The 11,774-nt window shown below is 40.0% G+C and overlaps 1 protein-coding gene across 1 annotated transcript in view; it reads right to left on the bottom strand.

The window, feature by feature from the left end:
- Positions 1–7,176: 7,176 nt before the first annotated feature.
- Positions 7,177–11,774, bottom strand: part of ANTXR2 (ANTXR cell adhesion molecule 2) — a 123,574-nt gene continuing 118,976 nt past the window's right edge. The window contains exon 17 of the mRNA XM_067297454.1: positions 7,177–9,055. Within this exon, the coding sequence (XP_067153555.1) occupies positions 9,017–9,055 (39 nt within the window). The 3' untranslated portion in view covers positions 7,177–9,016. The remainder of the gene's footprint in view (positions 9,056–11,774) is intronic.

Below are 11,774 nucleotides of genomic sequence, written 5' to 3'. Positions count from 1 at the left end.
TGCTATTATGGAAGGCTCTATTCTAGGAGTGCCTAGAAGCTGTCAGAATTGGTGCCATCAGTAGGTGGTCACCAGGACATTCTCAACCAGCATTCTGTTGGGAATGAAAACACATTTTTCACATGTCATCAAAGATAGCTGAGATCCTACAGTGCTTCTGAAGAGCTTGTGATGAGCCAGTTCTCTTTCTGATCTGTGGTTTTCACAAAGAAGGCTCTCCTGCTGAACTTCCCAAAGAGCGCTTGAGGTAGCCGAGCACTTAGCACAGTTTGATCTGCTATAGAAAAAAAAACAATTCTACTTATATATGAAAAATTTGGCATCCCTCTCTTGACTCTAGAACAAAACCGAGTACTTCAAAAGAAACTGCAGTGCTGTCAACAATAAAAATACTGTTTCCCTAAAAATGTAATGAAGAATTTCGCACAAATTGGGACTAAATTTTTTAAAGGCAAACCAACCAATGGGTCTGGGTTTGGAGCTTTATTATAACTTGTTGTGACTTGGGGGCAGCATTTCAGTGCTTGTGACATAATAGCAAGAGCTAATAATAATAAAAAAAAACAAAGGATAAGAAATATTTTAGTTCTGTTTCCCAGGAGATTTATCCCCAGGATTCACTCTGCTGTAGAGCGCATCACAAAATTGAACTGTTTCAGAGTGCAGATGGGATTTCTTCCTCAAAAGGGTGCATTTTTTTCCCAGTCATGTTCATGAGATGTTTGTGCATTTTGTTTTAACTGGCTTCAGCAGCAGCAGTGGTTGCAGTGAGTGCCAGCTGCAAAAGGCTTTGCAGCCGAGTCATGTACGTGTGCTTGAGCTCACGCAGCTGCAGGTGCAGCGAGAGGTTCGTACTGTGCAGCGCGAGGCATCGCTCAGCACTGGGACAGGTCTGCTGCGGCCCTCAGGCCGTCCTTGCCTTGCTTGGCGCTCTGCTCGGAGAGGTCCAGCCTCTGCTCCCTGGGGCTGACCCTGGGGAGCTCTGGGCTCAGGGAGCCTGTGCGAGCAGGTTTCTCTGTGCCTTGGTGCTTTCATAGCGCTCTTGGAGGAGCTGTGGCAATAACTAAGGCTGGAGGCAAGACAGGGGTGTCTAATCCCCACTCTGCAAACTTGATCTTGTATCTGTGCTCTTTTTATATGTTGATGTCATCCATCCCCAGGATACCTGAGGCCAATTTCTCAAAAGCGTTTGGGTAGCAAAGAAGTCCCTGGCCTGGCTACTTCTGCTATTGCATCTTGTTGCTGGCCTGCTAGCATCCAAAGCCAAAGCCCCACGGTGAAGCAGTGCTATATTATGTCAGCCAGTCTGACTTTGAGGGAGGATGCTTCTGTCTTCTGTAACTTTGCTCACAATCAGCAAAGGGGAAAAGCCAGTCTGTCAGTATGAAAAGTCTCCTGTTGGGTCCCAGGCCGCAGAAATAGCCCTCCATCCAGTCAGTTCCTTTGGAAGTGTTTGCAAGGTAAGGAACTACATACTGTTTATGGCTCTTTGTTGCCGGATATATTTTGTTTCTCCATTACACAGGATTTTAATAACAAGTGCTCTTTTTCTCAAACCAGCATCAGAGACCTGATCCGTGAGACAGTTAGACCCAGTCCTACAAGCACGTGGTACTTCACTGTTTATCGGATAGAGACTTGACTTTAGCATATAGTCCAAATAGCTCAGTGGAAGGCAGCAGCTACAGACATAGGAAACCGGTCGAGAGCAATCCTATGGATTCCAGTTTGGGAAAACAAGCTTATTTACAAAATGAGGCAGAACAAGCAAATGAAAAAGTAAGTGTGAATTAAATAATATGGCTTTGGTGCAAACATGTAGATCAACTGTTTGCTTTTCCATAGGATACAGAGCCATCCCTGTAACACAGTAGGAATCATTGCAAGTTTACTGCCAAAAAAAAAAAATCACTGTATGTAGGCAATTTCTCATATCTAAAGTCCCTCATTATATTAAAAAAATTATTGCAGCAGAAAATTTGCAAGTGCATCACAGGACCCACTTGTACTGTTAAACAGATGGCACCTACACAAGACCCAAAAATATATAACAATTTTAATTGAGCCAATGCAAAACAGATTTTTGAAATAAAATAGTACATGCCAGGTCTAATAAGGCTCTTACTAGGAATTTTGACATAAAATAATTTTATAACAGCACAAGAGGTATTTGGGAGATGCTCATTAGTAAATGTAACATTTACTTCACTTGCCTACTATAATCTCATAAATTCTTGATAAGTACATTTCTACCTGCTTTAATTTTTCTTCTCTTGATATAATTTGTCTACCTCACTTTGACATCTGACCCTTGTCATTTTAATGGTATCATTTTCAAAGTCAGCTCCTTGGGCTGGATCCTTTTCTCATTGCTGAAGACAATGGCAAAACTTGCCCACCCACTTTGGTAGGAACATCTGAGACCGCTCTGGGTGGTCTCCTTTCATGAAAGGAAATATTTGTATCTTTTAACACTTAAGTGTAGCTTCTACAGCAAATTACACCCTTATTTATTTCCATTCAGCTGGTAGCGTGGAACAGGTTGCAGTTTTTGACAGTAGAGGAACATTTAACCTTTCTGTGGCAACCACCACCAAGCAAACCTGCTCCTCCAAAGGGAAACCTCTTAGTCAGCTGCATGCCGCCACTGTTGAAGGCGATGTCCTTAGAGCCTGTTGCTGGCTGTCCTCATTCTCACAAAGTTTCAGTCAGATCAAGCCCAAGTTTGCTTACAGGGGAAATGCAAAACTGAGCTCCAGAAAAATCTTCCGAACTGCCCATAAATACATACATGTAGATAATGCGCCTCTTATAAGAGGCACCATCAGCTTTTGCACACACATCTCAATCAGGTTACTGTATATCTAAATCAAGTTACTGCTATGTTGCATCCTTCTCCCAACACTTCATATTTTCTCTTGGTAGATCCTCTGGGCCTTGGTATGCTTTCCAAACCACAGTGTCCATAGGTTGGAGAAGAGAGTCAGCAGTGCTTTTTCAAGATTTGTTCATCTGAAGTAGCTCCCAAAATATAGGAATGTGCTTACCATTATTCAGAGAGGAAAAGAAATGAATCCTTAACTTTATACACATGCTTAAATCTCACTGATGTGAATGGGTCTTTGGCCTCCAGTTCAATTACACATGCATATGAATAGTCCCCTGGATAATGATATCTTTATGAGCTTGGCCCACAGGACCCACATAGTCTTACCTATGAATTCTCACCCTAGCTTAGCTTATATATGTAAAATCAATACTCTGTGGCCATGTCTAAATAGGAAATCATGTTCTGAGCATCTCTTTGCCAGCTTACCTCCCTGAACCACAGACATTGTCCACTTCTCGGGACCACGACTTCTGCACCAGCTCTTATTCCATAGCAAAACATCCCAGGACATCCTTAAAACTTCTTAGGAGATGGTAAACATCCAGCAGCATGTGAGAGGCACAAGCAGGAGCTGTCAGAATCAGCCCTACCTCTCTACGCTGTAACATTCAGCCTCCAAAATTCTCTTCAGAGGCTCCTCTCACGAGTGAGAAGTTTGAGTTAAAATCTGAAGACAGATGGCAATGGCACCTTCACTGCTTCCCAATGAGCTAGAAAAAAGAAAACTGTTCTACAGAAAACCAATGTTATTTTAGTCATGAGGTAGCAGTCAATAATCACAGGATGAAATGTAGATTTTGCCCACCTGGAAAATCTAATCGATAGCACTCTGTTTCTTTATCCTTCCCTGCAATTTGAGTTGTCATGAAATATTGGCCACAATAAGAGAGAGAATTCTCCCACAGCTGGAAAATATGTTTTGGCTAAAATGACAGCACACAAACTCCTTTAGTCCCTTTCTGCATGAAGGGAGGAAGCACAAAAGGTAAAATCTGCCCTACTTGTGGCTTTCACCTTTTTTTTTTTTTAATATGTCAACATGATTTGAATTGTAAGGACATGCTTAAAAGTGAAGACAGTGAACAGTACAGTCTGATGTCACCACTAATTCTGAGAGGCTGGATAACTGTGTATTTGTAGTCTACAAAATTACGGGTAAGGGATGTATACCTGACTTGCATGAGGTACCATTTACTGAGACTGTTAAAAATAGTGTTCTTTTGCTTTAAAAGGACCAGAACAGTTAGGATTGCATCCACAGTGCATCTACATTAGAACATTTTAACAGGATGATGTTACGTAAACTAGCATCTCTGTGTAAAATACAGAATTGTGGTGTCGCATTAAGGATGATTAGGAGAGGAGAAATGCGGCACAGTAATTTCCTGGAGGAAAAATACCAGCATGAATTTGTAACAGTCGGGCTGGGTTTTCATGCAGTATTTGTGCCTCGGAATGAACCTGCATTGTGGCACTCAAGAAAATTCCCTTACCTTTCACCTTATAAAGATCAGCCTGATCTGTCTCACTCTGTTTAAGCCCAATGGATTAATGTTTGATGAAAGCAGTAGTTCGAGTTAAATTAAAAACCGACTGAAGAGGAGTGCTTAAAAAATTCATTTTCATTTTGTTTCATATTATCTCCAGCTAATTAAATCTTCCTATTATCAAAATGTATAAAATAAAAACAGCCGTGTCATATTTAGGATATTCACAATGACGTTTCCCATTGATATAAATTAGCCTGCTTCCTCTCGGTCGTACCTGAAGCTCCTCAAGGACTGGCTGGTGGTGTTTCTATGTGTTTTGCACATTGCTCTTTAGGAAAAAAAAACATTTCACCAATGTACTCTTGGTGATATTCTCGTATGCGATGAGGTAAATTTTCCCTCTCTTATCACGACCAAGTAAAGGGAGCATCGATAAATCTCTTAAAAATTGAGAGATTATTACAGAATGCTGTTTATTTATCATCCAGACCCAGTGTTGTTTAAACAGCTTGCCACTGAGTAGCATTCGCAGGCATCCAGGATTATTAGGGAATCTAGCATAAAGACAGTGAAACCAGCTTGGCATTTTCCCAGCGCTTCAGGTTTTCTCTGCTCGGTTATACCGTGTCTGAACCAGGTTTCAGTGTAGCTGGTAGCATCTGTGTAAGAATCCATTTAGATTTTATTCCTTGTCCCCTGGAATTGATACTTCGTACTCCACAATTACGTTGCCTCACGTTGCACATCCCCGGTATGTTGTAAGCGCACTGTCCTTGTGACCAAAGGGTGTCCCATTTACAAAGCTGGTATTGAGGCAGAACTTGTAATTCAGCTATAATGAAAGCAAATGAATGCTCGGTGTCTGTGCAGTATGAGGCATTTACCGGCTAGTCAAATAACGTACAACTCGGTAGAAATTATTCTTATTGTTATCTCTCTAGCCGTTTTTAAAATTGCCACGCAGCAGGATTTTTTTTAGGTTTGTTCTTTTCTTTGCTCTGTGCTAATCTTCATGTTTACAACATAAAATAACCAAGCTTGTTCTGTTTTTGAAGAAAAAGTACATGTTTCATGCACCCTGTTCTCTTTAGAGACCCAAACGTCCAAAGTACTGATTAAAGCATCCAAACCATAAAGGAACATATATGGAAACTTGAATATATTTTTAGTGCTTGTCTTCGAATGACAGTCCTGTACTGTGTTTACCGGGGCCCTCACAACTAACCACTCATTTTGCACAGAATGGAAACCCAGACAGAGCAGGTGTTCCTGGAAAATTAGGGTTCTTCTTGAGAGGGGAAACTCTGAATTTACGCTCTTTCTCCCTTAATTTTTTGAGAGTTGTCATCTGATCAGGTGACCTAGACCAGTTTAACATGTAAAGGATCACACCACCTAATGCCTACAGGCGTGCTGTCATCTGTATCTCCCATCTTTTTAGACTTAGAAATAAGGTATTGAAATAACAGCAGGCATCAAACTGTTTCAAACTGTGTGTTTTTTACATACTGCTAAGGAGAAAATTTTCTAGATCACTCTTTTTGCTCATTTATTTTTTCAAGACACTATTGTTTTGATTATCCAGGGTAAAATAGATATAAAAACAGTATCGGACATGGTCTTATCAGAAGGAAATACATAAGGTTTTAAATTGTGCCAGAGACATACTATATTAAACCTACTGATTATATTTTTCTCAAGTATTTTAAGCTATCATGCCAAATAATTCTTTCTTTGTGTCATTTTGAATCGGTGAATTTTAAATGATTATTACCCTATGCCTCTTGCCCCCAGAATTATTTGTGACAGATATTCCACATTGTATGATAATGAAACTCTTAGGGTGTTATCTTCAACTAAATGAAAAGTGTAACATACTGTAATATCATGCCAATTAGAAGGGAAAATCAGTGCAGATACCTGAAATACGTTTTTGCTTGGTATCAGCCACTCCATGAAAAATTGCACATTCCACAGTGTTTTTAATGAATATGGATAGACAGCTATAGAGGACAAAAGATTATTAGAGAATTTATATTTCTGTGGCTATATTCGTTACAAGTAGTCCTTGAGAGACAGCAGATATATGTGAGGAAAAAATCTTCGTCTGCGTGTTTTTTCTATGTTACGCAACGCACTGCTTGAAATACAAGCTGACAATTTCACAGATATCTCAAAGGATGTGTGGCTTTACATTAAAAATGGAGGGAAAATAAGTCAAACAGAACAGAGTTTATTTTAACTTGCTGTCTGACGAGTGTAGTATTTCTGCCTATACTTCTTCAGTATCCTGAGGAGTGGTACAGAACAGCACCCGGGTCTTTGCAAACCTACTTAGAGTTTGGTTCTCCGTCTTGAGTTAAGCTGGACAATACCCAGAGGTTTAATCAATGGCTTGAAATAACCCAAAGATGTGTTGATGGTTGGTCTGCATGAATAAAATCAGCCTTTTGTACACACATGCTTGAAACCACTCCAAAGGCCAGTGGTATCAAAGCTGGAATTACGCTAGATGTAATAGCGATCTCTTTGGGCACTTTATTGTTCTATTTACATTACTAATGCTACATATTGTACGTACCAGCGTGTCTGATGCATTTTAAATAATTGTGGAACAGTCAGAAGCCCCAGAGTTAGGCGGTGACATGCTTTCTTGGTATACCACGTGATGCCACAAGAAGGTGGTCTGTCGTTTGAAGCTGGTAGCAAGGGAGACTGTGTAGCTGGCAAAAGTAAGGTTTAACTTGTGAAGAAGACGCAGGGGGGGAAAGAAGAAGAAGAAATGATCACAGAAACTTAGGTAATTATTTTATTTATAGTCTAATGTGCACACATGGTTGTTGATGATGAGGCTACCAGTGACATAAATAAACTCAAGCAAAAGATGTAAGCGAGTGGATATATGTAAAGGCTTCTTTGGGCAGTGCCACGAATTTGGACATCGACCAAAAGAATTATTTATGTCCCTTGCAATTTCAATGAAGAGCACAAAGGAGATAATTAGACCAGGACGCTTCACATTGCTCTTTCCATCTTGCGCACATTCATGCCCACCAAATGTGAAATGTTCGCCTTTTCCCCTCAAATGTGATGGTTGTTGAACTTATTTTTAGTGTCATTTGATAAGCCTCCCTGCTCGCAGAGAGACATCCCACTGACCCAGCCACTGGTCATTGTCTATACCAGTTCCCATCAAAGCAGGCGCGCTTTGTCAGGTTTCGACTCGAATATCCATTTTGCATCTGAAGTACAGTATCGAAAGTGACTGGATCATTTGAGCCTTTTTCTTCAGCTGCTCCCTCCTTCCTCCCCCACAGTGTTTCCGCTCACGCTAACATAATTTGGCATCGTCGACGTGACACGACACTGGTTTTTCTAAAAAATTATAATGCATACATTGTCAATGTTTTGTGATGGCCGGCGCTCCCGTAAATTTAATTTCTAAATTGATGGAAGGAGGTCTTTTTCCACTGCTGAATCTCAACCAATGCTCAGTGCCCCCTCAAAAACCGAGTAATGCACATACAGTAATAGGTCATTCAATGTCAAAAGGCATAAAAAAGATGAGCAAAATCTTCACAGGCTGCTGCTTGCTGTTGCCTTTAATTATATTAATTAAACTTTGAAATTCTCATGCAAAGAGAGTTGCTGGCTTGTGACGCTGAAGAGCCCTTGGAGATTTAGGGGGGGAAAAAAACCCTGAGATACCAGCTTAGTGGCTACTGCTTTTTTTAATCTAAAAAAAATAATACATAAGCCTACTACTGCTAGGTATGTTTATAGATGATGATGTTTTATGCGCTACTGAACTTTTAATGCAGGAAAGGGGAAAAAACCACCAGCCACAGTGTCAAGGTCTTGAAGCATCAGTCCCTCAAACTCTGCTCAAGATCTCTGGTTACAGGCTGTCTTCCTGTGGAATAACGCTCTATTAATTTTCTTCCTGTCCCGGGTGCATAATGAAAGAAAGGTGTCTTCAAAAACCAAAGGGCAAAGTCTTGCTTGCTACCAATACCTTGAGGCACCCTGTCTACATTTTGTCATGCGTGTGCACTTTTCAGTGTTAGAATGACAAGATTTCCAGTCAGAAGGTTCCCATAAGGCACGATGCGGTGGGAGACTCAGAAGGATTTTGTGATCTGACATCGCTGTAAGGCAGTGAACTCTTGCATTTGCTTAGCCTGGTGGGAATTTTTATCCTTCGCCTATGGCTAATAGTCCTTATTTAAATAACACGTGCCATCTTTGCATCTGAGAAACTTTGCATCTCCGCTAAAAGCACATTGCGTCCTGAGAATCTGTAGTCCTTAAAACATTTAAAAAAATAAAAAATTAGCATCTTTGGTTGCCTTTATTCTCCCTCGCACATGCGTACTGTGTATTCTATAAAAGCGTAGGCATGCAAGTCAATGCTTCTCCTCTTGTCACTGTTGCAAATCACAGGGCATTAACGTAACATAGTAAAACACAAGAGCTTGGTACAGCACTGCTGGCTCCTGGAAGTGGGGAATGGAGAAACCTTCTAAGTTCAGGCTTGAAGATGATCCAAGCAATTCGAGGAAGTGCTCGGTTGTCTTTGGCTGGTTGAGAAGTGGCAATGTGGCTGTATTTTCTCCTTGTATCCTCTTCTCCTCCTTTACTGAGATTGAACTCTGGTGAAGTTAATACATCGGCCCTGAGGGGAGGAAGAAAGAGAGAAGCTCTTGTTGGTGGGTGAAGTAATAAACACCAAACAATATTTTCAAATGCTGAACCTTACATGCTAAATAAAGACCGTGATTTAAATTCAGATGTTTGTGAAAATAACATATGCATGAAAAACATTTTAAGAGTTAATGGAAATTACCCAGAGCAAGGCACTACATTTGATTTACAACTTTATGATGTTATGAAAGCGGTGATGACACAGAAGACACATTTGAACACTCTCAGGTCTTTTGTGAGGATAATTTACAAATTTGAAGTTCTCAGTAACTATCGGGCACCAATTCAAACCTGAGCATTTGTTCCTGTTCTAAACACAGCAAATGAAGATCACAGCGAAGACGGAGACCTCCCCAAGGATCTCCCCCAAGCAGAATCCTCATGCAGTACAGTGCAGATAAATGTGATTGCTAGTTCAGCAGAGCTGCTGCTGGTTTGAAATTGTATTTTATTAGCAATAACCAGGGCTCTGCATCTATAAACTGCATTTCTTAGGTTCTTAAAATCTCTGTGCACCAAAAGGAAAAGTGGTTTCTCATGGTGTTGTATCTGAGAATACCATTCCTCCATAAGTGGGTCTAGATGCATTTTGACTGTTTTTAGTGTAGCTGAATGTGAAACAAATCCAGTAGTGAAGATCATTACCCCTTTTATTAATTTGGGATAATCACTGAAAATATACCAATTCTTTCTGGATCTTATTTAAATGTTCAAACTCCAAATTTATAATTGGTTTTTGAAGCACGCTGTGGTCTCAACAGAATCACTCCTCTCCTTAAACAGCTCTCCTGGGCAAAGCAGCAGTACCTTGTCTTTCTGTGATGGAGAAGACAGCTTATACCGAGCCTTTGTTCAGGACTTTTCTACATGGAGAAAGTAATTCTCCAAAGTCTTTCTCTTAAGTATTAAGGAGACTCTGAAAATGCTTCTGTTACAATCAGCGTATACTAACCTTTGTTAAATGTTTTGTCTTGAGGCTCTTTCTTAATTACAAAGTCTTTCCATTTGAGTGGGCTATGTAATACAAAATCACGATCTGGATGGGCAGTAAGGAGTCCATAAGATGACTCACTCAGCATAGGGTACCACGTGGTGCAGCTCGCTGTATGAACTGGATACCCACATTCACTTAGGGCAGCTGAGCCAGAACTCCCCTCCTCTTGAGCACATTAACCACAAGTATTTTTACAGTAGCCTGTTTTATATATGGATATATATGTGTGTGGGAAGGAGGGGGGAAATTTTCAAAGGTAGGCAGGTGTATAGGTTTCACTGAGCTTAGAGGGATTTCACTTGAAAGTCTTCTTAGTTAATTGATGGTTGTAAGTCTTTTCTGGGAGTAAGTAGGAGGAAAGGAAAGAAGTAGAGTATATTTTCTTTTCTCTGTTCCTTTCACTTCCTACCTGGGTACTTCTAATAAATTCTGGCATCCATGAAGCAACTTAAAGGAGAACCTTAAAAGATGATCCCAAGCAAATTGTGCTAGTTTTGGAGTAGACAGAAGTGCTTATGCTTCGAGTCCTTTTTAAAAATATACATTTGGGGGGCAATTACTGCTTTCTTATTTAACATAAGAGATTATAGCATTATCAAAAGAAATTAGGCCTGAATTCAATATTACCTTCATCCATTCAATTTGATCCAAATGTTTTAACAGTGATAGTGGAGGGAGATTACATACAGCGTTATTTGGCATTACTGTAGCAAGTCTCAATAGGCATCTGCCCTTGACTGGCACGAAAGGAGCAGTGTTCTCGAGATTGAAGGCAGGAATAAGTACACAACGCAGGGCAGATCAAGGATTTTTTTCAGAATTCTTTTCTAATGATCCTACCTCCTATCAACTATATAATAAATATAAAAGGCGGTGAATACATGGATGGAGTAATTGTAGTAACTTCTAGCTGCTACCATCTGGATTATAAATGCAGAAGAGATGCAGAGAGATAAACCAGGAGTGCTAAGAGATTCCATTAAAGACAAAGCCTAAAGGCATGGCACAGCTTTACGAGCCTTTACATTTGCTTTTCTGAAATGAATGTATCAAAATGAATTCTGTGGTAGAAGCAAACTATTTCTGGAGCACAAAAAACAAAACCTATGCAACTCAAGCACTTCTGACAACAAAGCTAGCATTAAACAACGGCAGCAAGGATGTTTACATCCAAGTGTGATACCACATAGGCAAAAACAAGACATCACAAAACGTTTGCAGAAAACAGTTAACAAGAGAGTCCCGGTGTGTCTCGGATGATGCAATTAATATTGCAATTTACCCTTCATTGCAAAAGCTCTGCTTTTGTTCGTAGCTTCCTCACAGTTCTTTAAACATAGTTACCAGTGCATGAATTGATATGAATTTTGGACAAGTGATTTGACTATTAATCATTTTGGTATTTGCATTCAGTTTTCATTTAGAAGGCAGTTGAGTGGCCCAACACTTTACATGAGGTCTAGAATGATCACTCAAAGTAAAATATGCTCTTCTAGACCTGACTGCAGCAAGTCAGTAAGTGCAATATGTTAAGCTGGGTGTTTTTTTAGCTCTTAAAAAAATGGTATTAATTAACTATCTGACAAATACAAACTAGTTCCTTAATTCTAGGGTAAACAGTATCCTGTGACCATAGGAAGGATTTCAGGTATAGAAAATAAGGCAAAAATTTCCACCTTGAAATCTTATTCCTAAA

The sequence above is a fragment of the Apteryx mantelli genome, chromosome 5 (assembly GCF_036417845.1).
Source record: "Apteryx mantelli isolate bAptMan1 chromosome 5, bAptMan1.hap1, whole genome shotgun sequence".
Classification (NCBI taxonomy): Eukaryota; Metazoa; Chordata; class Aves; order Apterygiformes; family Apterygidae; genus Apteryx; species Apteryx mantelli.
The sequence above is the reverse complement of the archived record's forward strand: the minus strand, read 5'-3'. Positions and strand labels throughout refer to the sequence as shown.